This window comes from Perna viridis, chromosome 6, assembly GCF_037379345.1.
Source record: "Perna viridis isolate PV_CMFRI_1.1 ecotype Kerala chromosome 6, ASM3737934v1, whole genome shotgun sequence".
Lineage (NCBI taxonomy): Eukaryota > Metazoa > Mollusca > Bivalvia > Mytilida > Mytilidae > Perna > Perna viridis.
This window is the reverse complement of record NC_142450.1, coordinates 17503494-17527271: the sequence shown is the minus strand read 5'-3', so window position 1 is coordinate 17527271 and position 23778 is coordinate 17503494. Positions and strand designations below refer to the sequence as shown.

Here is a 23778-nt window from a genome sequence, read left to right as displayed (position 1 = left end):
TTATTTTAAAAATGATATTTTCTTATGTTGACGGTGCTGTGATTTTTTCTTCCAAATGTTGTAAATTCTAGTTTTCCTTTATGTGTATTTTTCACTTCCGTGATGATATTTCTCAGTATGAAGGTCACCATTTATCAATTCGCAGCTGACATTTCCACCTCCAAATTGGATTCCTCAGTTCATTGAACATAGTTCTCTCAGTATCAGTAATTTATTTCTTCAATTTTCGTCTCGCATTTGACTTTTCTTACCTTCTTCATGTTCTTATGAACATGCGTTACACACAATATTTTTCTCTAAACGTTTGCAGGTCTTTTTTTACGGTTGTTATTTCTCAAGAAGAGTTAATATGATAAAATTCGAATGTAAAAAAAACAACGTTTGATACATAAATTGCGGATTCCGCAATGTTTTTTCTTCTTACTTTTTTGTTTTTAGAAGCTATTTATACACATTCGGTTCACAATCTTGGTAGCTCGGAATTCACCCTTTTTTGCGACACAGGACGAATGGTTAAGTGCAATATAGTTGTTGCGGAAGAATTTGAAATGTCAATGTGTAACGATGAACGAGAACATTTGTTAACCTGGTTGGACTGGTACATCTGGTCCAAACTCCCAGTTTTTAGTGCAATCCGAGTTGCTCATTTACCTTTGTTACTTTGTACGTACTATTTCAGATATTTTATGTTCTGTGTTTTGTGTGTCTGTTTTCTCTGTCTGGTCTTTTTCCCTGTATTACATTCTTTTGATTTCCGCGAGAACCTAGGTTCTTTTGATTACTCGTAGTTTGCAGGACAATTTTGTGAAGATAAACTAGATATCTATACTTATACAGGGATTTGGCAACAAGTACACATTACCGCTTGTATATTTGTATATTTCATATCAATAGAAATCTGAATTTGTGTCAAGATTACGTTCTCGTGTATAAAAGTATTATCATAGGTCATGTATAACTTAAAAATAATATTGACTGCATTATAGGATTTTTGTCACGAAATGCTAGTGAATATAACACTTACAGTTGATACCAAGCCAATTGATAAAGAAAGTATAGTTAAAGTTGAAAACTTTTTAAGTAGTTTTAAATCAACCTGCTTAAAGTTGTTTCAATATTTCGTTTAAGTAGCAGTCTCTATGAAAACCAGACAGGAGGTGATTCATGCATGTCAAAAACTCACTGAACTCAATTCAATTTCTCGTTCGGAAACAGTTACTGGTCATATAACCAGCCTTATCTTACATTTGGACGTTGCGTTTTTGAGATAAAAATCATATAGATTGTACATGGAATTGACACTTTACAAGAATAATCGTTCTCAATTTTTTAATCAATATCTACAAGTTGTAGGCTTTAATAATAAAGATAATAAGGTCTGTAATCAGTACCATTCAGATGTTGATGTTAAAATATATAAGGGATTATTTTTTTTCAAATAAACCTAAATTGTCTGAACTTTTTTCAGTTAGTTTAAATTGGGCTTTTCTTGGTTTATATATCTTATATGTAGAAGCCTGGGTAATAAGTAGTTATAAAATACTATTTATGAATTTCTTTTATTTAACCTGTAATTTTGTATTGATTCATAATACCATGTTATTGGTTAAATAATCGTGAACACGATTATTCGATTAGATATCTACTTTTCAAAAATAAGACGGAGTTTGTGACTTTTTATCTACACCAAGTATAGCGTTTGTCAATGATAAGTTTGTATGATGTTTTCTTATATTTAGACAATATGAAATAATATTGACAACTTTAGCAGAAATCACATAAAGTAAAAAACACGTTTTGAAACTTACTTTAAATTACTTTCATTGTAGCAAGAACCTCTTATCAATGGAACGAACCATCGTTTATAAGCCAGTGGTACTATATTGAAGCACAAGTTACCAATATAATAACTGTGTCACATGGGCTTGGTGAACTTCCAGCAAAAGTTGATGTTCAGATCAAAATTGTCAGGAATGGTGTTGATTACATTTTTACAGGAACAGGAACAGCTCACAGAGACAACGACCAGAGTCCTGATTTTGGTGGTATTGTGTATTTGTATAACGCATTTTATGTTAAACTGTTCCCACCAGCTGAGGGTTATAGTGCCACAAAGAAACCAGGATTGGCTTATACTGGTATATGTACTTAAACGTACTTCTTTGTAATTGCTTTTTTTTGCATTACTTTATGCACCAGTTTTCGTATTGCGTGTGCATTTTGCAGGGTTCTGATTTTGGCATATTTATGCGGTCTGTTTTAAAACGCCAAAATAAAGTACTTGAAATATTAACTCTAAGCTTAAGTATTAAGTGTATTAAGTGGACTACTTTAATTATGAAATAGAATTAAAATTGCTGCAAAATATTTCGGTTTTTTTTTACCTGGCATACACGATTTTATGAAATTTACAAAATTTAGTGATAATGCAAGTATCTCATCAGACAATATTATTTTGAAAAGCCGGAATAGTCATTTCACTGTTGTTAGAATGTCCATCAGTTAAGAACGATTCACTTGAATGTATTATGTGTATTGTATTTATGAATATCAATTTCTTTGTTAATCTTAGTTCAAAAATTCGTTGCCGAAAATTTCTGTATCACGAAAAAATTTCAAATCATCGGCTGTCGTCAAATATGACTAATTAAGTTCGAAATTTAAGGACAGAAGTTTTTATCATAAACATAATCTAACAATTCGCTAGTATCTTTTTGAGTTGTTTAGTTGTTTAGATATTTTTTCCGAACTCTTCTCGTATATGTACCAACTTGACTATGTTTATTTTTTTTATAAAAAAGCCTTACATCTAGTACTAGTCTAATAAACAGCCTAATGTATCATTCTTAATCGTTTCTTTATATGTTTCTAGGCTCATCAAATGAATACGATGGCCCAACATCTATACAAGGATTATACAAAAACGGGCACGCCAGAGTTCGGGCATGGAAAGCAAGTGACTTTCCTTCCCCATTATTTACAAAGACTATATATATTAGTGGTAAATTAGTTATCCAAAGTAGATAGTCATACTAACTTGTTCATATATGTTTTGTATGGTTATAATACCGATAGCAGTGAACTATTGAATGGTCCCTGTGTAATTGGTTTCCACAGTTTCTGTCTATTTTCACTCTCGGGCTTCCTCCTGTCTATACGTTGCAACACTTTTCTCTTATAATGTCACAGATGACTATAAATATTAATCCACTGATCACAGAATTTAAAATTAATTAGAAAATAAGACTGAAATGCTTAAATAATGAAAAATATATTCAAAAAAACGTGTTACAGCAATCAATTATAATGATCAACTGGGTATCACAAATAACCAAAATATAACACAATACACGACTACTTGAAGAATTTTAACAGTAGGACGGAACGAGATCCACTTACTACTAGAAAAAATATTGGCACTCGTGATATCCGTTTCGTTATCCACTCTTCCAAATTAATCATGCTTTAAATGTCTGTCAAAAAGATGTTAACCTTAAACATGGATGAGTAACTTATAGACGCAATGCATTACTAAGCTTTTGATTTTTAAATTACGTTTGTTTATTAATGATATGATTAAGGATGACATCTAGAGTATTAAGACACCAGTTCTTCTTTAGTTAACCCTTACGTTAAATTTGACAAGTTATAAAATGTTTCATCAATATCAGTTCTCTCATATATTCATATATTATGTTATATGTTTGAGTATTTTTTAGATGCTAGAAATAATTGCTTTAAGCAAATAGCTCATGGTAGTTCTGAAATGCCTGATCTTGTGGTAGCTCAAGTGCGACTGGAAAATGGTTATATATCTGAAGGACAAGGTATATACTTTGTTAACTTATTCACTTTAATTCTTATAATTAAAATTGCACTAGTTAAAGCCCCAATGCATTGACCTTAATTGCAGCTGTAAACATTTCATAAATTATGCTTTTTACAGTTATTTGTCATTCAATTGTCCTTTAATTGGTGGTTTTTTTTTTTTTTTTTTGTTTAGGAAACATTTTCCAAAATGGTACAAGGAGTCGCCACAACCTGATGGGTGGTATGGTTTTCGGATTTGACTCTGAAAAGGTCAAAATGTGGGTACCTACTGGTGAAGGACAGGAGAGTGACTACAATGGTAAAGATAGACTTGTGGTTAAGGTATTAATGTAAAATGGATCGATGCACACTTTTTCTTGGCTATAATAGGCATAAATATAGATTTTCCTTCATTCTCCAGAGGATTACAGAATTTCTCCACTCGAGATAGTTAAACTCTAAAATTTAAATATCGAGAGTGGGGAAATCATGTAATTCCCGAGAGAAATGAGGGAGAATCTGTTTCTCCCATGAACAAAACCATTAAATATAAATTAAAAAACACCTTAAATTCTCCCAACATCAACTATGTCATCAAGGACCTCCTCTCCAGTCATCAAGTCATTGCATCATCGATATCACTACCATTATGATTAGTTGATACACTACCAACAAAGCCTTTAAAATACGAATAACATTCGTAAATCAACAAGTATTTAATTGATCAACATTATGAATAACAACTGTAAACATGGTAAGCGTGGTAAGTGTGGGAGTCTTCACGCGACATTTTAATTTTTCGCCACGTGGCGGGAAATGACAATTGTTAATCACTGGCTTGTGCGATGTGAATGAAGTCTATGAATGGTAGAATTGTTGTTAAAACATGTATCCAGGTTTATCCAGAAGTCAACCGAGATAACATGTTTAATTTAAGAGCGATTGTGCGAAGAAAGACATTTGGATCGTGTAATATAACAAATATACACAATGAAATATTATTCTATCCATAATTATGTTCACTATCGACGGGTTGATATATATGTACATGTACAGGTGTACCTTAAGAAAACAAAACAGAATTTAATATGAAGATGTAAGATATTTTCATGGTCCATTGTTTAACTCCAAGAGAACTAAACACAAGTGGCTAAGATATAGCTCTGGATTACTGCTTTAAATTAAAACCTGTATGTTTCATGATCTGATTTAAAATGATTTAAAACATAAATCTGTCTTCCCGAAACGGCTGTTTAGTTTTAGATTACTCCCTAAATAAGACTAACCTTGATATTGTTTTTAAAAGATAAAGACTGGTTTAAGACTTAGAAGATGAAAATAAATATTCAAGATATCCCCACCACACTCTTTTTGAGTTGTCTCCTTACTCCAATAAGAAAAACTGACCTTGAAATTGTTTTGTTTTTTGGGGGGTTTTTTTTTTTGTTTGTTTGTTTGTTTGTTTGTTGTTTTTTTTTTTTTTTTGGTTTTTTTTTTTTTTTTGATTTTTTATAATATAAAAATTAGTCTGTGATGTAGAAGAAAATATAAATACCACCCCTCCTAAATGTACTTTCAAAATTCAAGTTCAAAATGTTTAAGCTGATTTCCCTAATTTCTAATCACTTTCATGCCGTATTCACAGTTTAAAATTTTCATCATACTAATCAGTTACCGTTTTATTCCGTTCAGGAATTGTATCCAAAAATATAGCTTAGTTTATATTTAAGAAACTACAAATAATAAAAAGTTGCGTACCGCAAAAAAAATATTAGTTACATGTTATGCTAGCTATCATGTCCAACGTATATTTTCATTGATTTAATCAAACTACTGCAATATTATATTTTGGAAAGGTCCGAATGTTTCATTGAAATACAATCATTTTGAAGGTGCTGTGTATGTTCATGGCGATGGTTTTGGAAATGAACATTATTTTTCTGATAGTGGAAATGTTACACTCAAGGGATACAAGCTAGAAATAGCCTTTCAGACAAATTTTAGTGCAGGGCATGGAATTGCAAGTTCAAAAACCATCGATTTAGAAAATGTCTACAGTCTCGATGCAGCTTTGGTAATGGTTCAGGTATGACATTCTTTGAAATTAAGATTATTAAATTATATATTTGAATGTGAAGTTACGTAAAATGTGGCGTATGTAGGTCGAAAATGCTTGGTTTGTTCGGTTCGATTTATTGCATTATGAATCAATTCTACCATCGGTAGTGTGGACTGTTTATTGGTTATTTCTTTGGTGTAACTTTCCATGGATACACTAACAATGCACATGTCTTAAAAAAACCCAAAATGACTTTGATGCAGTTTGGGCTATTTTTGATTTTGTTTTTTAACGGGTCCCTTTGCTTACACATGTTCCATGGTTTCTATCAACCTGTCGAATGGTTCGTGAGATAAAGCTCAAAATAGGGATTGTCATTTACTCCTCTACTTACGCAAACCAATGCAAATTTGTATCCTTTGCAATGCAAAACGATCGGAATATCCTAAAAAGTATAAGTATGCCAGATCGGTAATGAAAATATCGATTTTTTGCAATTTTAAATGTTTACTTATCACGGATAAGTATATGAAAATTCTAAAATGCTTTTATAGGTTAAAGAAAAACCTGGCAGTGCAAGTAACCCAGGCATGATATACAATGGAGCGGGGTCTGCAATGACAACAGAAGATATATACAGCGGAGTTGTCTATGTATATACAAATGATAGCGTCTTGTTGTATACACCAACTGACACAAATACTAAAGGATACATGGTATACTTGGGAGACCGTTGGGGAAACAACCAAAATAGGTCGTCTGAAAAAACTGCAGAAATAATAGTAACTGTGTTTTCAGGTATTGTGAAGACAAATACATCTTTCATTCAGAACTCGTTTAATATAGCATATGTTTAAGTAGCTGAAACGTTAAACGTTCAGTCGAAATATCTGAGAATAATTCAGTTTGTGAATATGCGTTGCCAATCCTAGTAAAATAAGTTCCTTTTATATGAAATTTATGCTTGCAATATAATAAAAAAAACAATGATATTTCATCCACTAAAGAGACAAGAAAATACCTATTTTTAGCTGTGCGAGATTTCCTTTCTCACCCACGGCTTGAGTCAGAAAACGTACGCTTTCCTGTGAAAAAAAGTATATATAACGAACAATCAAATCTTGTCAATATCGTATATATGTTTGAAAATTGTTTAAAAATATAATTTTATCGAGAATAACCCGTGATTGATAATTTCTTAGAATTTGTTTATACTGTTTTGAAATGACCTAAATTTTAAACCTGGTCGTGACGTATCACTTGCCTGATATGTCGTGATCAGCTGTTAATTGCAGGTCATTTCAAGAATCAAAACTCGCATTCCTCGTGCACAGTTTGGAAATTTCAGACACCCTTGGGTAACATGTTATAGTTTTCTAACTTCCGCCTCATTAAAGAACAGTTCAATCTTACCAGCGGGCCGCGTAAGAGAACTATACGTATTACCCAAGGGTGTCTGAGATTTCCGTATTTTACACTTGTCCAGGTGTAAGTTTCTCTCTCATAACAAGAAAACAAATGTCTAATTTAAAAAGTAAGGGCATTGAACCATGAATATGGTAAAAAAAACCTCAATTCTCCTCTTATAACATAAAGATATTGTTCAAAACATAGAATTATTTTAAATATATGGTCTCGGGGCATTGTAATGACGTCACAATGATGCCACGATAAATAATAGAATTTGGTGAAAATAGTAAAAGTGTGTTGTTTTTGGATACAGAAAAGTGTATCCAGACCATTGAACCTACATCATTATATTTTTTCTTTAGTAAATCATGTAAAAATTAATGTATTCACTAGATACCAAGTTATTTTTGTCGGTGACCGGCAGTATTTACAGGAAATTTGACCTGAAAGTGACAAAAAATAACGAGATGAACAATATTTCTGAACTGTGGTTAATTTGAAGCAACTTTTTAAACTCTCTGTGTTTTTTCCCTTCATGTGCCTCACCTTATACACATTTTGCCTGATTCTTAGATGGAGAAGTACTTGAGCACTTTTAATACACGAATTTTCAGAAATTTAAATCTGGGACGGATTCACATTTTTAGTATTTACAAATGACACTTTACTTTCAACATTTGGTGATTAATTTTCAGTTTCCTTTTGTATTTATTGCCAATAAGCGCCCTTATAATGGCCTTTCTCTTTTAAATTACAGGTCATGTATTGATAACATGTCCAGATCCTACCCATTTCTATGCTACCCACAACCTGACAAATGAGTTATATAATGGTTCTGTTGTACAGTATACATGTAATGATGGCTATATTCACACATATGGAAATCTTATACGCACCTGTACAGTAAGTGGTATTTGGGATGGCATTGATCCAGTGTGCACAAGTAACTATAATTTTATATTTTTTTAATTCAAAATATGTATTTTTAATGATAGGTGTATATATATGTTTTTTTTTTTTGTTTTTTTTTTTTTTAGTTTTTTTTTTTTTTTATTTTTTGTATATTTATGACAAGTCTTTATACAATTAATGAACTTGTAAAGGAGATTATTGTCTTTACTTTACTTGACTTATCAAGAAGGAATTAGTCAATTGTAAATGTATAATGCTTAACAAAAACTTTCAATTTGATTACATATAAATTTTTTTAAGCTTTCCATATTCCATTCTACTTTTCAGTTTCTTGTCCCGACCCGACCGTAGCCAACGCGTCTCACACTCTTACAAATGGAATACTAACGGGGTCTGTAGTCCAGTATACATGTAACATAGGCCATGCATACACTGCTGGATATTTAACTCGTAAATGTTCCAACAGTGGTGACTGGGATGGTAGTGCTCCTGTCTGTACACGTACGTATACACATTACAAAATAATATAAGTATTAATGTCGAATAGAACTACGCCTCATTTATACATTTGAGACATTACTAACGAATTTGACTGAATAAAGTTTTGATAATAAAAAATGTGTATCTTTTTTTCTCTGTTTCTTATATATATATATATATATATACAACGTCTTAGAATGTGACGACTCTATTTGCTACACTGCTCCATCGGATCAAATTGATACAGGGAAGATATATAAACGTATAGAAAGGTCTGAAAATTCCCAACGATGTTAGCACTGTCAAATTTGCGATGCAAATTTTTGGTCGTTCCCTCCGCGGGACTCGCACTCGTACTGCTGTGACATCTATGACAACACCGCCTGCACAAAGTCCAGCGCCCTAGACTACTCGGTCACCTATGCTATAGAAAAATATAGCTTTCGCTGGCCGGGTCATTCCTCCTCGTAGGATTAATCTAGGGCTGTAACTTAGTACACGATGTATGGTGGTACGGGACAGTTCATTAAGGTGTCAATATGTAGGATAGAGGATCAAATTAATAATGCATGTCACAACAAATCAATATTATACAACGTCTCAGAATGTGACGACTCTATTTGCTACACTGCTCCGTAGGATCAAATTGTTAACATCTAAATGAACTGTCCCGTACCACCATACATCGTGTACTAAGTTACAGCCCTAGATTAATCCTACGAGGAGGAATGACCCGGCCAGCGAAAGCTATATTTTTCTATAGCCTAGGTGACCGAGTGGTTTAGGGCGCTGGACTTTGCGCAGGCGGTGTTGTCATAGATGTCACAGCAGTACGAGTTCGAGTCCCGCGGAGGGAACGACCAAAAAGTTGCATCGCAAATTTGACAGTTCTAACATCGTTGGGAATTTTTCAGACCTTTCTATATATATATATATATATATATATATATATATTGCTGTTGTTGTTGTGCTTGTTTGTACATTTCTTTTTGTTTTTGACCTTTTACTCATGTTTTTAGAAATAGGATGTCATGATCCAGGCAATGTATTTAACGCTTCATATACCATTTTGGGACTAAACACAGGTGGTGAAGTCAACTACACTTGTTCCCCGGGATCACAACATTTGGCAGGGAATGCTATCAGGACATGTCAATCAAATGGCACGTGGGATGGAATTCCTATCGTCTGCGTACAAATGCCTACCAACTCGCGTAAGTACATTTACCGTTCGTATAATTGGCAAAATAAACTTGAAATTAATAGAGAAACATAGGGGGGTTCAGGTCATCCACATACAAATCATTGCTAAGTTTTTATCCTTGGTGCAAAATCCGATGTATTACTGTTTGTTTTATTACATTGGTCATTATATTTATTTTTATACAGCAATAAGATGCGTTGATCCTGGAGCTGCACACAATGCTACATATTCTTTTTCTGGGCTAGAACCAAACGCTAAAGCAAATTATTCGTGTAATCCAGGAACACGACAGGAAGCAGGAGATGCTGCCCGCACGTGTCAGTCAGATGGCACGTGGGACGGATTTCCTATCGTTTGTGTAGGTATGCTGATCTATACACGTTAGCTGCTTCCTTTATCTTAAATTTCATTTCTAAATCAATTTGATAGTTTTTTTTATTATAAAAGTCGCATATTTTGAACTGGAAGAATGGGTTTCCTGCCAATTTTTTTTTCTCAAATTTGTAATTTTACGATTGTCTTCTAAAAGATTGAGGTTGGTAGTTTTTGGTAGTTATACACGAGACTCATATGTGTGGCCTTAAATATGTATTTGAAAGTAAATCATTTCCCATTCATGACAAATAGATGACATAACCTTGCTGTATTCAATCAATTAGTAACAAAACTTTTTTTTTTCTTCTCGTATGGTTGGCCGAGTGAAAGTTTGGATATTATAAAATATGTGATATAATATTTTACTTACTAGTCATTCATTTTATAATTTTACCTAAAACTTGTCTCTTTCGTATTTTTTCTTTTTAAAGAGGTACGATGTCCTGATCCTGGTGCTGTTCACAATGCTACATATTCTTTGTCGGGTCGTTATCCTGGCGATGAAGCAAATTACGCTTGCTACCCAGGATCTACACAAAAATCGGGGGACGCTCGTCGAATTTGTCAGGAAAATGGCTCATGGGACGGAATGTCTCTGGTTTGTGAAGGTAATGTTATCAATTAATTATGTATTTACTCCTGATGTCACAATTGGAATTAAATATATACATAGTTGGTGTATATTGTAAATATGATTTTTTCTAGATATATTGAAGGAATCTTTATTCATACGAATGAACTGTTTTCAAAGTTAAAGGTTAACTTTAACGGTTATTATTTACACTAGTTCTAGTATATAGAAGACTTGTGCGGTTTTTGTTTCTAGCGGCTACCTCATTTGTAAATTTTGAGTGTTCATCTGTTAAAACAGAAAGAAAAATCATTAAACTTGAACTCAACTTATAACCTTTCTTATTCCGCATTTACCAAATGTAACCAATGTGCAATGACATTTGTAAATTTTAACCTTTCAATTAAGGGTAACAACAAAATTACCGAGCATTACTCCGGTCCATAATCAAGTCGAGTCCAAAATTAATATAGCAAAATGGATATAACACCACCGAGCTGCTTGTACTGCAATGGTCCTCAATTGGAACAGGCATTTCAAACGAAGTGGTTGGTTAAATCTAGGTTTTACAGCGCGATTACCATCACTATACCATTGCGGAATTGACAGTTACTTTGTGTTGTAGAAATAAGATGACATGACCCTAGAAGTGTTTTAATGCAACATACGATCTGTCTGCTGGGTATTATAGTTAGTTACACGTGCTTGCTTTTTAAGTTTTAAGTAGGTCAATGAGTGCCAATGCTACATCAGTTTCCAAAGACTTCGGTGTAGCAAAAACAGTGTCTACTATACATGACAAATATGTACCAGCAGACAAAGCCCAAAACAACATTGGTTTTGTCTGCAAAACGTTTTACATGCAATTTTTATTATCAGAGGTAGATGTAGAACCTATACTGCTACCACACTCTCCAAAGAAGAGATGTGGAAAACCATAAATCTGTGCTATCCTCTTTTGGTCTCTCTACCAAGGACGATGATTGGGATAGACCGTCTATGTACTGGATTCCTAAATTCTTTTGATTACCGATATAACCTTGGTTCACTTGATTACTCCTCCACAAGAATCCATACAAACAACGTTACATAGCTGGATCTACAAAATTTACCACCAAACATCTTTCAAAACTTTCAGCCTCTATACTCACAGATGTCAAAGAAGGTCTGCAGTCCTACCACAACACTTGTTACTCTCATAGTGGTGTTAATTCAATGTGGATCCTACAAAATTCGAAAGATCTTTTGGAGACAATCAGTTCAAGACTATTATCAGAATATGATAGCATTAAAACCTATGATTTTTCAATACTGTATACTTCTTTCCCCATACTCAGTTAAAATCCCGACTTAAAACATTGTACATCGTTGTTTTTCCAAAAAAGATGATCACCTAAATACAAATATATAGTTCTTGGTAGAGATTTTTCGTACTTTGTAAGAAATAATTCCAAATTATCTTCCAAATATACAGAAGAAGATGTTTACAAAATGCTGGAATTTTTAATCCACAACATATTTGTCCAGTGTGGTGGACGAGTTTTTCAACAAACGGTTGGCATTCCAATGGGAACAAATTTTGCTCCTCAACTTGTTGATCTATTCCTTCACTCTTATGAGGCCGACTTTATAGCTGATCTGATCTAATAGAAAGAATATCGTTTAGCTAGATCCTTTAATCTTAGTTTCCGCTATATAGATGACGTATTATCTTATAACAATCCTAGTTTCGGGGATTTGATACATCACATCTACCCCCAAGGAACTTGAGATAAAGAATACTACAGATACTGTGAAGTCAGCCTCATATCATTACCTTCACGTAGAAATCGATGGTAAAGGAAAAACTATTGACCAAACTTTACGACAAACGTGATGACGTTTCATTTAGAATTGTCAACTTTCCTTTCATCTGTGGCAACATCCCTTCAAGACCTGCGTATGGAGTGTTCATAATATAACTTATAGGTTATGCCATTGCTAGCCGAAACTATGCAGACTTTGTATATCGCGCTAAAATTCTGACAAATAGGCTTCTGGAACAGGATTATGTGCTACAAGATTGAAGTCATCACTAGAGAAGTTTTATGGTCGTCATCATGAACACGTGGATCGTAACGGTGTATCCATCTGTGCCATGAAAACTGATTTGTTCAAAGTGTCATAGTTTTCCTTTCCTCTTTCGTCTACCATGGACTTGACTTTTTTATGAGCAACCCGGCGGGTGTTTCTAGAAAAGCAGAGGACGCTTACCCTAGCGGTGCACCTGGTCCATGCTCCCAGTGTTCAGTGGAGTCCGAGTTGCTCATTTGCTTTTGTTACTTTGTATGTATGAGTTTAGTTACTTTATGTTCTTTGTTGTGTTTACTGCTATAACCTTGGTTCGCTTGATTACTCTTTGTATATTTTTTTATTTGTTTGTGACCTTTTACTCATGTTTTCAGAAATCAGATGTAATGATCCAGGCAATGTATTTAACGCTTCATATACCATTTCTGGACTCAATGTAGGTGATAAAGTCAACTATACATGTTCCCCGGGATCACAACATTTGGCAGGGAATGCTATCAGGACATGTCAATCAAATGGCACGTGGGATGGAATTCCTATTGTCTGCGTACAAATGCCTATCAACTCGCGTAAGTAACATATAACTTTAAAATAACAAATGTGGAAAAATAGATATTATTCCACCGGAACAGCTTGTACCGCAATGGTCCTGGTGCAAACGAAATGATGGTTACATCTAGATTTTACCGCGCGCTTCACCTCCCTCTTTCATTGCGGAATTGATAGTTATTTCGTATTATATAAATAAGATGCCATGACCTTAGAAGTGTTTTTAATGCAACACACGATCTGTCTGGTTTTATGCCGGGTGATTAAGCTAGCTATACGTGCTTACTCCCTTATATCACAACAACAAGCAGGCGATGCTGTCCGAACTTGTCAGTCTATTGGCACATTGGACGGAATTCCTATAGTCTGTTTTAGCATCTGCGAGTACTTCATATATTTTGAAAGTAGGCCTTTCAACTAACCAAACGAAAAATAACTGGACGTGAAGATCATATCAAGCGACAAAGTTTTTTTTCGTATTTTTTTTTTTTTTTTTGCAAATAATTTAATGTAGTTATCTTGATTTTTAACACGTTTATTCTGAAATAAATGACAGTGAGCGAATTTCAAAATGTCAGGAGTCAAAGTCACATAATCTATCGTTTTGTAAATTTTTGCTTTTGAATTATATGATGTAACCTCTTAATACTTATATTAAAGTCTTACGCGTGGCAAATAAAATCATTGTTATTTAAAACTCTGTTATAATTGAACTGGGTTGTATATTAAAGACGTCACCATTTATTAAAGTATTCAGTGCGAGTAAAACAAGTACCTATATGACCGACATACATCTACATTATTTTTTATCTTCTTTTTATCAAAACATAGTTTGATTTTCAGCAATATTAAACTCAACATCTATAGTTTACACACCGGAGGCTCTGGCTGAAACGTTAGAACAAACCAAGAAAGAACTTACACTTGACAAAAAGGAAACAAACTCCTACAAACGAACCCTGATTTCAGCAAAGGATGCAAGACGTTCGGCAACTTATATAGGAACTGGAGGTGTAATAGTCATGTGTTCTCTGGTGGTGGCTTTGACTTTACCAGATATATTTACTTTTTTCCGACATTGTAATTATTACACATCTATCTATAGAAATACAGAATGATACAAGTTTGTTTTTGGATCAAAGAACAATCTACAAATTGTATGTTTTTGGGTTTTTTTGTTTTGTTTTTTTTGTATTGTTTGTTTGTTTGTTTGCTTTTTTTTTGTTTTCTGTTGTATTGTTTCATAGCTTGTTTCTTAGCTGTTATTATATATAAATAAATTGCTCAATTATTTACTGGTGATCAGAACATTTATCAAAGCTTGGTAGACTTTGGTAATTTATAACTTCTTTGATAATTGGATTCTAAACATTTTGTTTTCAATTATTTGATGTAGCATATATCATAAAACATGCAATTGAAAAGGTAAACAAATATTACAGTCATTTTGGGAAATGCTTTAAATTCCAGTAAAAACTTATTTCTGTTAAAAAAACTGTTATATAAAAATAATTTTGTTGTTTTTTAGTATATTCCCGTTAAAAGAAGGAATGATAAAAAAAGTTATGACCGTCCATTGTCCTTCATATGTGTCTCCTACCTACCCTGTTTGTTTGAATTTAATCAAACGTTAAGGGAGTGTTCAGTAGTACATAAAGCAAATGTGCGTACTTTTATTATTTCTTGTCTGAATAACTATGATTTACGTTACTGTAATATTACATTCGATTGAGATAGATGGTGGGAAATATTTTTAGTCACAGCTACTCCACAATAACCGTTAAAGTGATTTTTCATAAACTTAAATAGAATTTTTTAAAATAATTCAAGTGCACACCTGCCGGAGGATGTTGTCATAAGCAAGCAATGAATTCAAACAGTTTGTAATGACCCAGTAATAATTGATGTGCATATTTTTGCAAAAGAATAGTCATAAAACAATGCCATTTTTTATCCGGTCAAATTTTTAATCCGAATAAATAGGGAGATTCCACTAGCAAAACATTGATTTTGTTGTAAACTGCAGGCAAATATTTTGTACCTACAACTCCTCCATTACTGTCAAGAGATATACAAAACTTTTTAAAAGAAGAATTTGATGTTTAAATTTGCCTGGTTTATGAATGTTTTGGTTTCCATTATCGTATCACAGACTTCGTAATTACCTGATATTTCTTGTACAAAACCTACAAAAATAAGTCTCAATCGTAAAGTAAATCAATCCCAATTCTTCCAATGCGTGGCCAGAATCACAGTACATCATGCCATACAATGAGAACACAACCCATGTCATGCCAAAAACTGCTTTTAAATAGTGTGTTTTAATTTCTATGTAAAGACCTTATCAGCTAATCAATGTTGATACCAAAAAACATGTTATCCTTAACGATTTGACAACAATATCATAACTATATGTTTATCCCTTACGAATTAGTTAACTTATTAGGTGAGTATCGAGCTTTCCGTGCTTTTGTGTAGAATATTACAATAAGTCAAAGTGAGAGATAACCGCGCGTATTAATCCTGTATAAGTACATCTGTATTTGAGAGAGGGTTCCTTGTATCGGTTAATAATAATATAAAAATGTGAATGTTCTTTCGAGCTTGTGATATAAAAAAAAGCCTTGATGTAGTAATTTCCCAGTTATATAAGGATTCTTCTCCTTAAAATCTGAAACACTGTTACAAATGTGAGCAAGTCGAACCAATTATGATATGTAAGCACCATATGTTGGTAACAAGAAGACGTCACCATCTAAAAATGGTAAGTTGACAATAGGGAATGAAAAATCATCCCCTTTACCATTATTGATATAAATACTAAGATCAAGAAACGGACATTCTTTATTATCAATATATGCTTTATTCAAAGACAGTTCTCCAAGACATATGTCTTTAGTATAAATATTGAAGTCCTCGTTGTTTAGAGCCAAAATATCTTCCAAATAACTAAAGGTGTTATTAAATTTGTATACCAAATGTTGGTTGGTAGGATCTTTATTAATTCTTGCCATAAATTGTGATTCGTAACAGTACAAGAAGAGGTCCACGATAAGTGGTGCACAATTGGTCGCCATGGGAATTCCAAATAATTTGACGATAAAAAATTTCACCAAAGCGTTCGGAAATGTTGTCTGACAGAAATTCGTCTGCTGTCAGCATATTAAAAGAAGTAAAATTAACCTTTTTCTTTTAGGTTTTCGCTACCAAGATTCTAGAAGAAATCGAAAAATCGAAAGAATTGGAAAACAGACAAACACATCCATGAACATAAAACAACCAAAATGATACAAAGTTACAAAAGTAAATGAGCAACTAAGAACTGGGAGCATAGACCAGGTATGCCGTTAGGTTATGCGCTCTCTGTTTTTGTAGAAACACCCACCGAGTTGCTCATAGAAAGTCAAGTCCGGATAGACGAAAGAGGAAAGGAAAACTATGACATGTTGAACAAATAAGTTTTCATGGTGCAGATGGTTACACTGTAACGACCCACGATTTTTTAATGACGACCATAAAACTTCTGTAGTGATAACTTCAATCTTGTAACAACATAACCCTGTTCCAGAACGTATGAGTTGTGATATGAATACTACATACACAGGTCTTAAAGGGATGTTTCCACAGATAAAAGGAAAGTTGACAATTACCATCGTACCATTGCAACTTCGATATTTGATTGTAGTAACAGTTAGCATGACCATTTTGTTCATGGAGTTTGCTATTAACAGTGTTTAACAGTGTAGGCAAAGGGTATTCATCATTTTGTATTAACAACTACTTCGAAAATTCTCAATAGATGTTTTTGATTAAATGATGCTAAGGTTTAAATCATTGTGCAACTCTATTTTGAAATATCACAAGTGATTCAACGAAATCCACGATAACTTAAAATTGATACATTGAATTTTGACGAATCCAGAAGTCGATGATATAGAGGAAATTTGTAACCAAGAACCACACTTCTATTTCAATCTGTTGACGATTTTCTATTTATCAGTGGTTATACACATTCTGTGTTCGGAATGCCAAGTATTTGAACTTGCATGTGATTTAATAGCTACTTTAAGTTTTTTCACTTTTTTAGAAGTTGAACGAAATATTTATACCACACTATTTTACTGCTATAATATCAACACCCGAACTATGTTGTCAACTTGAGTCCCTTTATCCACGTCATAACTCCTTTTTATTGGACGGCAAGCAGATATTCCAAACGTGGTTCGGCAAGACCTTTTAGTTTATTTATCGTTGTGCCTTGAAGATACTTTTTTCATTTTTAATTTAATGCTTACTTACTCCCGCTTTCATAATGTTTTCTTTTTGTTTTGTTTGTTGTTTTTGTTTTGTTTGTGTTTTGTTTTTTGGTTAGTTTCTGTATTTTCAATATTTTCCTGAAACGAAAGAAAAAATACTTGTAATTTGTATCGATTATTCGATATGTTATTTCAAGTCTAGCTTTTTATAAAGATGAAACAGCGAGTGTTCCCAGAAAAAAAACAGAAATATCATTGCAGTGTAACGGGAGTGTATTATTACTCCACTCGTAAAAAAAATCTTACCACAAGATTGGTATTTTGTTTTTAATTTTTTAAACACAAACGTTTGCAATCATTGTAATTATAGACAAGGATATGACATTTAATATTCAATGTTTGTTTATCGTGCAGCCATGTTTAAGAAGTCACCGGTGCTTAATAATATTGGTTATGACTGATATTAAAATTATATTTATTCCTTAGAAAAATATATCATATGCCTTGTAGAATGTTAGAACGATGGACACCTAGACTTTTGAAATAGTTGTTGGTTAATGAACAGTTTCGCAAGTTTCAGTACACTTGCATAGTCATTTCATATTTGGACGCATTGTTTACATTGGAGTAATTTCTTCGTCAGCATCCGAATTCCACTAAATGCAACATTTGTTTACTGTTTGAAAAAAAATATGGGGATAAAACACGGGAAAGTGATAGAACAGTTTTGATATTCTATAACCTAACTCTCATTTCAAAATATCCATTGTTAACCAGCCATGCACTAATTAGGTGCGAACTTGAATTGTAAAAGATACATGAAGATAAGATAATACTTATTAAATGCTGCAATAGTTATATTGTTTTATGTTAATTGCAAGATGCGATGGTCTATATCAATTTCTAGGATAGTAATACTTTGATTTAAGTACTAGTCCATATAAAATTCAGACACTGCCTATGGTTAGCTGATTCATGGTGTAGAAACACCCATAGATCAGACGATACTTTTTGGTCTCCGTATGTTATATTTAAAAGACAATTGTCCTTTCTGTATTTAGATCTATACTTTTGAGAAAACTGCCCTTTAATCTCCTACTAATATCAACCAAATCAAACCAAATCAAGAACGATTAAATTGTGTAAAGTGTTAATTTCATGTAAAATCAAAAGCGCACACTAAGACTAATTATGTGATCTATTAAGAAATAAAACTCGGTGGGTTTTGACATGCATGGAGCACCTCCTGTCTGATTTTTATAAAGACTGCTACTTAATTCAATTGTTTAATTGTGTGTGTTTTTTTTCTCCGACACAAATATAAGTAAAATTAATAATTGTTTAAGTGAATCAATGGTATGCAGTAGGTTTTTCCATGACAATGCTAATATCTGATGCATCCAATGTGGTTTTTTAATAGTTGCGTACTTACAGAAAAAATGGACTCATTGAAAAACCCCGCGTAGCAAGTTATATTTTCTTTCAGTCTAATGAAAGGTTATATTCTTTTATCAGTCAAATAATGATCATGTTATGTTGACAGACTCACATGTTTGTTGGCTTTTTAGGCTGTTAAAAGATTAGGAGATATTAAACTATTTGACCAGGCTATGACGTTTAAGACCATGATGATTGGTCAACACTACATCGCAGGAAGAGACCCATTAAATATTCTAGGTACTGACAATAATTCATATGCTATGAGTCTGCTCATTTTTAAATCGAGGCTCTACATGGAATTATTTATTCATATGCAAAATATAAAATTTCCAACAAGTTAAATAAAAAAGTTCAAGGCTTCTTGTATGGCCGACCTATTATGGATGAATATAAGTATAAGATCATTAAAAGGACGTAGTATTAAAAAATTAAATCACATAACATTCACTGAAAAAATGATTTTATATTGAATTGTCAATTTATTATTGCGTTATTGCACGATGAATTCGTAAAATCTCAAAAGTAGTTTTTCTACTTTTAATTTGCCTTTTTAACAAACATCGCTGATAAATTACCTTTTTCATATTTAAGAACAATAGCTGATTAACAAATTGAAATTAAGTTAAGAGTTTTAGTATGTAGCCATTAACAATAGAGATTGAGTAGAAAATACATTTATATCAGCATGGATAACTCGCCGGTTTGTTAAGGAGTAATCAAGGGAACCAAGGTTATAGCGGTAATCAAAAGAATGTAATCCAGGGACAAAGACCGGACATGGAAAATAACATAACAAAAAGTTGAATGAAAAAAGCAACACAGTTTAAGTTAAATACAGTGCTCGTTAAAAAGTTGATAAATAATTGGTCAGGCTTTATGTCAAAAAGGGGTCCAGTGCACCCTAAGTACCCCTTCCCAAACTACACACACTTTCAGTATAATTTTGTTCTTTCAAATCCTCCCTATTTAAAAGATTTGTAAAACTAAAACGATTCTTGCGAATAAGCTACTCATACGAATGATTTGCGAGTGATGCGAGTTGACGAATGCTATTTATAACAGAACAGAATAATTGTGAGTTCAATGCAAATTGCTACGTTTTGTTCCAAGTTTTTGTGACCACATGTACTTAACGAATAGTTTACGATAACCTTACGAGTTTTAATAAAAATTGGCATTATACTAAGGAGTGCTTTACTAACGGTAATATTTTTGGATTTTGTTGATATCTTTAATTGAACATTCAGAAAAGTTTTACATGATTTACGAGAGAAACATATTTATATTATACGAAATATAATTTCGACCTTTTCTTCCAGTTGCACGACAATCAATATTGTGCGACATGAAACTCTTAAATATGTACCCTTTCCATAGAACTTAAAATCTCATATGACTCAGGGTAACTTGATATTTACCTTTACGTCGCTCACCTAATTTCTTGTTTCAAGTACAAAGATGTTATTAAAAAAACTTTATTTTTGAATTCTTGTTTATTTTTATTATTATTATTTTTAACTAGTTATATTTATAACTCCTCTCATCAGGCTCGTAGATAATGTTTTTGTCCATAAGCTCTTAACTAGTTATTCTATAAATTCATGATTAAGGATGTAAAAATAGGAGGAAAGTCAAACAACATATAACATAAAACATTTAATCATTGTATAATCTCCTCATATTTTAGAGCTGAAAACTGAAATGTTGGAAAAACGGAAAGAAAGTGATTCAACATTTGTGGTCACGAAAGCGACAAAATTTATACTCACATGTGTTCAAGGAAACAAATGTGTGACGATTGTTGGAAATTCTGGCATTGGTAAAACAGCATCATTGAGGCATGTTGCCCTGGAAATGGCAGAAAGCGGATATAATGTTATTTCAATTATTTCTCCAGATGATCTGAAATCATATAACAGGTTTTCAGATAAAATGGTTTTTGTCATAGATGACTTTTGTGGTAAGTTTTCTGCAAACATAATTGATGTGGATAACTGGCAAAAGAGTCTAGATTATATTGGTGACTATTTAAATGATAATGTAAAAATTGTTGTAGCATGTCGTTTAGAGATTTATCAAGACAGTTTATTTAGTACAATGTCTTTTTTCAACACTTGTGTTTGTAACTTATCCGGCCGCTTGAGATATTCAGTTGATGAATGCAAATTAATAGCAGATTCCTATTTAGGTCAAGATAGTAATGAACTAAGTAAATGTGTTGGTTTGTTTGACTGCTTTCCTTTGCTTTGTAGCTTGTACAAAACGAACCCATCATCCAGTTTGATAGATTTTCATCGGGGACCTTATGCAGTTTATGAAAAACAAATCGATGAAATGTTCAAAGGTAAACATACTACCAAATACTGCGCCCTTGCTCTTTGTGTTTTCTTTAATAACTCACTTACAGAAGAGTTATTAACTCATAAGATAGACAGTGATACACGCCAAATTTTTGAAAATGTTTTTGAGGCGTGTTCGCTTAATAGAGGAACGTCAAGGGTTGTAATTAAAAATGAATTAGAAACATTGCTAAATTCATTCCTCAGGAAAATACGAAATCGGTATACGACGATACATGATATGATATTCGACGTTCTTTCTTACTATTTCGGTAAGCAAATGTTGGTGTGTTTGATACAAAATGCAAGTAGCGATTATATTCGCGAAAGATTTTCATTAGTTAATGAAACGGCGAGTAAAGAATTCATTACTACAGTAGAAGCACCGAATAAGGTTTTATTTTTCGAGAGAATGGTAGATGATTGGTCAAAAGGTCAGGTGTATAACGTATTTACAAACACAAATATGAAATATTCACAATTTAGGCGAGAATTTCTGGAATTCGTCAAAAATTATGATAGTAAATTTCTTAAAAAGTTAGTGGATACTAGCGAACAGCCGGTTTATTCTGTTCTTGTACGCTGTTGCTATCATGGTGATATTTCTTGGGTTCAATGGTGTTTGTTAAGTGGTATAAATGCAAATAAATGTGAACCAAACGGAGTGTCCCCTCTGTATATAGCCTGTAAAGAAGGTCATAAAGATATAATGTTATTATTGCTTGAGCACGGGGCAAATATGCAGAAATGTAGAACAGATAATGGCGGATCATATCTGCACACAGCATGTCAAAATGGTCATTTAGAGATTGTGGAGTTTTTTTTTATAAAAACCAAGACTAGATATTAATCAATGTACAACAGATAAAGGATTATCTCCTTTGTACATAGCTTGGCTTGCAAAAATGGTTATACAAATATTGTGAAATTATTACTAAGCAACAATGCAGATATAACTATGTGTACAACAGATATTGGGGCTTCACCTCTCTATGTAGCGTGTTATCATGGTCATACAGAAATAGTAGAGGTTTTACTAAAAAATGGTGCAGAAATTGATAAACACACATCATGTAATACATTCTCACCCCTTCTAATTGCATGTTTAAATGGCCACACAGACATTGTGAGATTGTTGTTAAATAACGGAGCAGATCCTTTCATTACTTTGCATGGCAATCAACTCGTGGATGTTGACAGAGAAAAAGGTTATATAGACATCGTTCAAATGTTGGAGCAGTTCGATGATGTGTATTTCTGTATTATAAAAAGAGTTGACAAATCAAAGTGTGACAAAAAACAAATAAAATTGTAATTGTCCTTGAGTCTACAAATTATAGCTTAAACAAGGATTAGGCTTGACAAAAAAATTTATGATTTTGAAATGTGTATGTTTTCTGTCTTATAGTAACGTTTGTGTATACAATGTGATATATTGTATTTCTTGGGAATTAAATCTTCCTAGATTGTATACAAAGTGTTCAGTATCTATAATAACAAATAGTGGATAAATAGTTGAGTACTATGTACTGGATTCATAAACTCCTCAAGAATCCATACAAACAACGTTTCATAGCTGGATCTGCAAAATGTACCACCAAACTTCTTTCAAAACTTTCAATTTCTATACTCACAATTGTCAAAGAGGGTCTGCAGTCCTACCACAACACTTGTTACTCCCGTAGTGGTATTAATTCAATGTGGATCCTGAAAAATTCGATAGATCTTTTGGAGACAATCAGTGCAAGACTATTGTATGAATATAATAGCATTATAACCTATGATTTTTTAACCCTGTATACTTCTTTTCCTCATACTCAGTTAAAATCCCGACTTATAAATATTATACATCGTTGTTTTTCCAAAAACGATAGTACACCTAGATACAAATATACAGTTCTTGGTAGAGATTCCTCATACTTTGTGAGAAATAATCCCAAATCATCTGTCAAATATACAGAGGAAGATGTTTACACTCAGTTAAAATCCCGACTTATAAATATTATACATCGTTGTTTTTCCAAAGACGATAGTACACCTAGATACAAATATACAGTTCTTGGTAGAGATTCCTCATACTTTGTGAGAAATAATCCCAAATCATCTGTCAAATATACAGAGGAAGATGTTTACAAAATGCTGGAATTTTTAATCGACGACATATTTGTCCAGTGTGGTGGACGTGTTTTTCAACAAACTGATGGCATTCCAATGGGAACAAATTGTGCTCCTCTACTTGCTGACCTATTCCTTCACTCTTATGAGGCTGACATTATAGTTGATCTGATTCGAAAGAAAAAATA

At 32.8% G+C, this 23778-nt stretch overlaps 1 protein-coding gene across 4 annotated transcripts; it reads left to right on the top strand.

Annotated features, from left to right (window-relative positions):
• The first annotated feature begins 416 nt into the window (after window positions 1-416).
• On the top strand, window positions 417-15178 carry LOC148613909 (CUB and sushi domain-containing protein 1-like). 4 transcript variants are annotated; one of them, XM_088587608.1, is made up of 13 exons: window positions 418-2138; window positions 2873-3001; window positions 3720-3827; window positions 4004-4129; window positions 5703-5896; window positions 6424-6667; window positions 8037-8222; window positions 8519-8692; window positions 9691-9885; window positions 10061-10237; window positions 10682-10858; window positions 13266-13460; window positions 14284-15178. In XM_088587608.1, the coding sequence occupies exons 3-13, from the start codon at window positions 3767-3769 to the stop codon at window positions 14556-14558; spliced, it is 2004 nt and encodes a 667-aa protein (XP_088443734.1). In that variant the 5' UTR covers window positions 418-2138; window positions 2873-3001; window positions 3720-3766; the 3' UTR covers window positions 14559-15178. The 4 variants fall into 4 exon arrangements, with proteins under 4 accessions (XP_088443735.1, XP_088443734.1, XP_088443732.1 ...); XM_088587606.1 differs by having other exon boundaries at window positions 2873-3827; XM_088587609.1 differs by lacking the exon at window positions 14284-15178 and having other exon boundaries at window positions 417-2138; window positions 2873-3827; window positions 10061-10233; window positions 13266-13454.
• Window positions 15179-23778: the final 8600 nt, after the last annotated feature.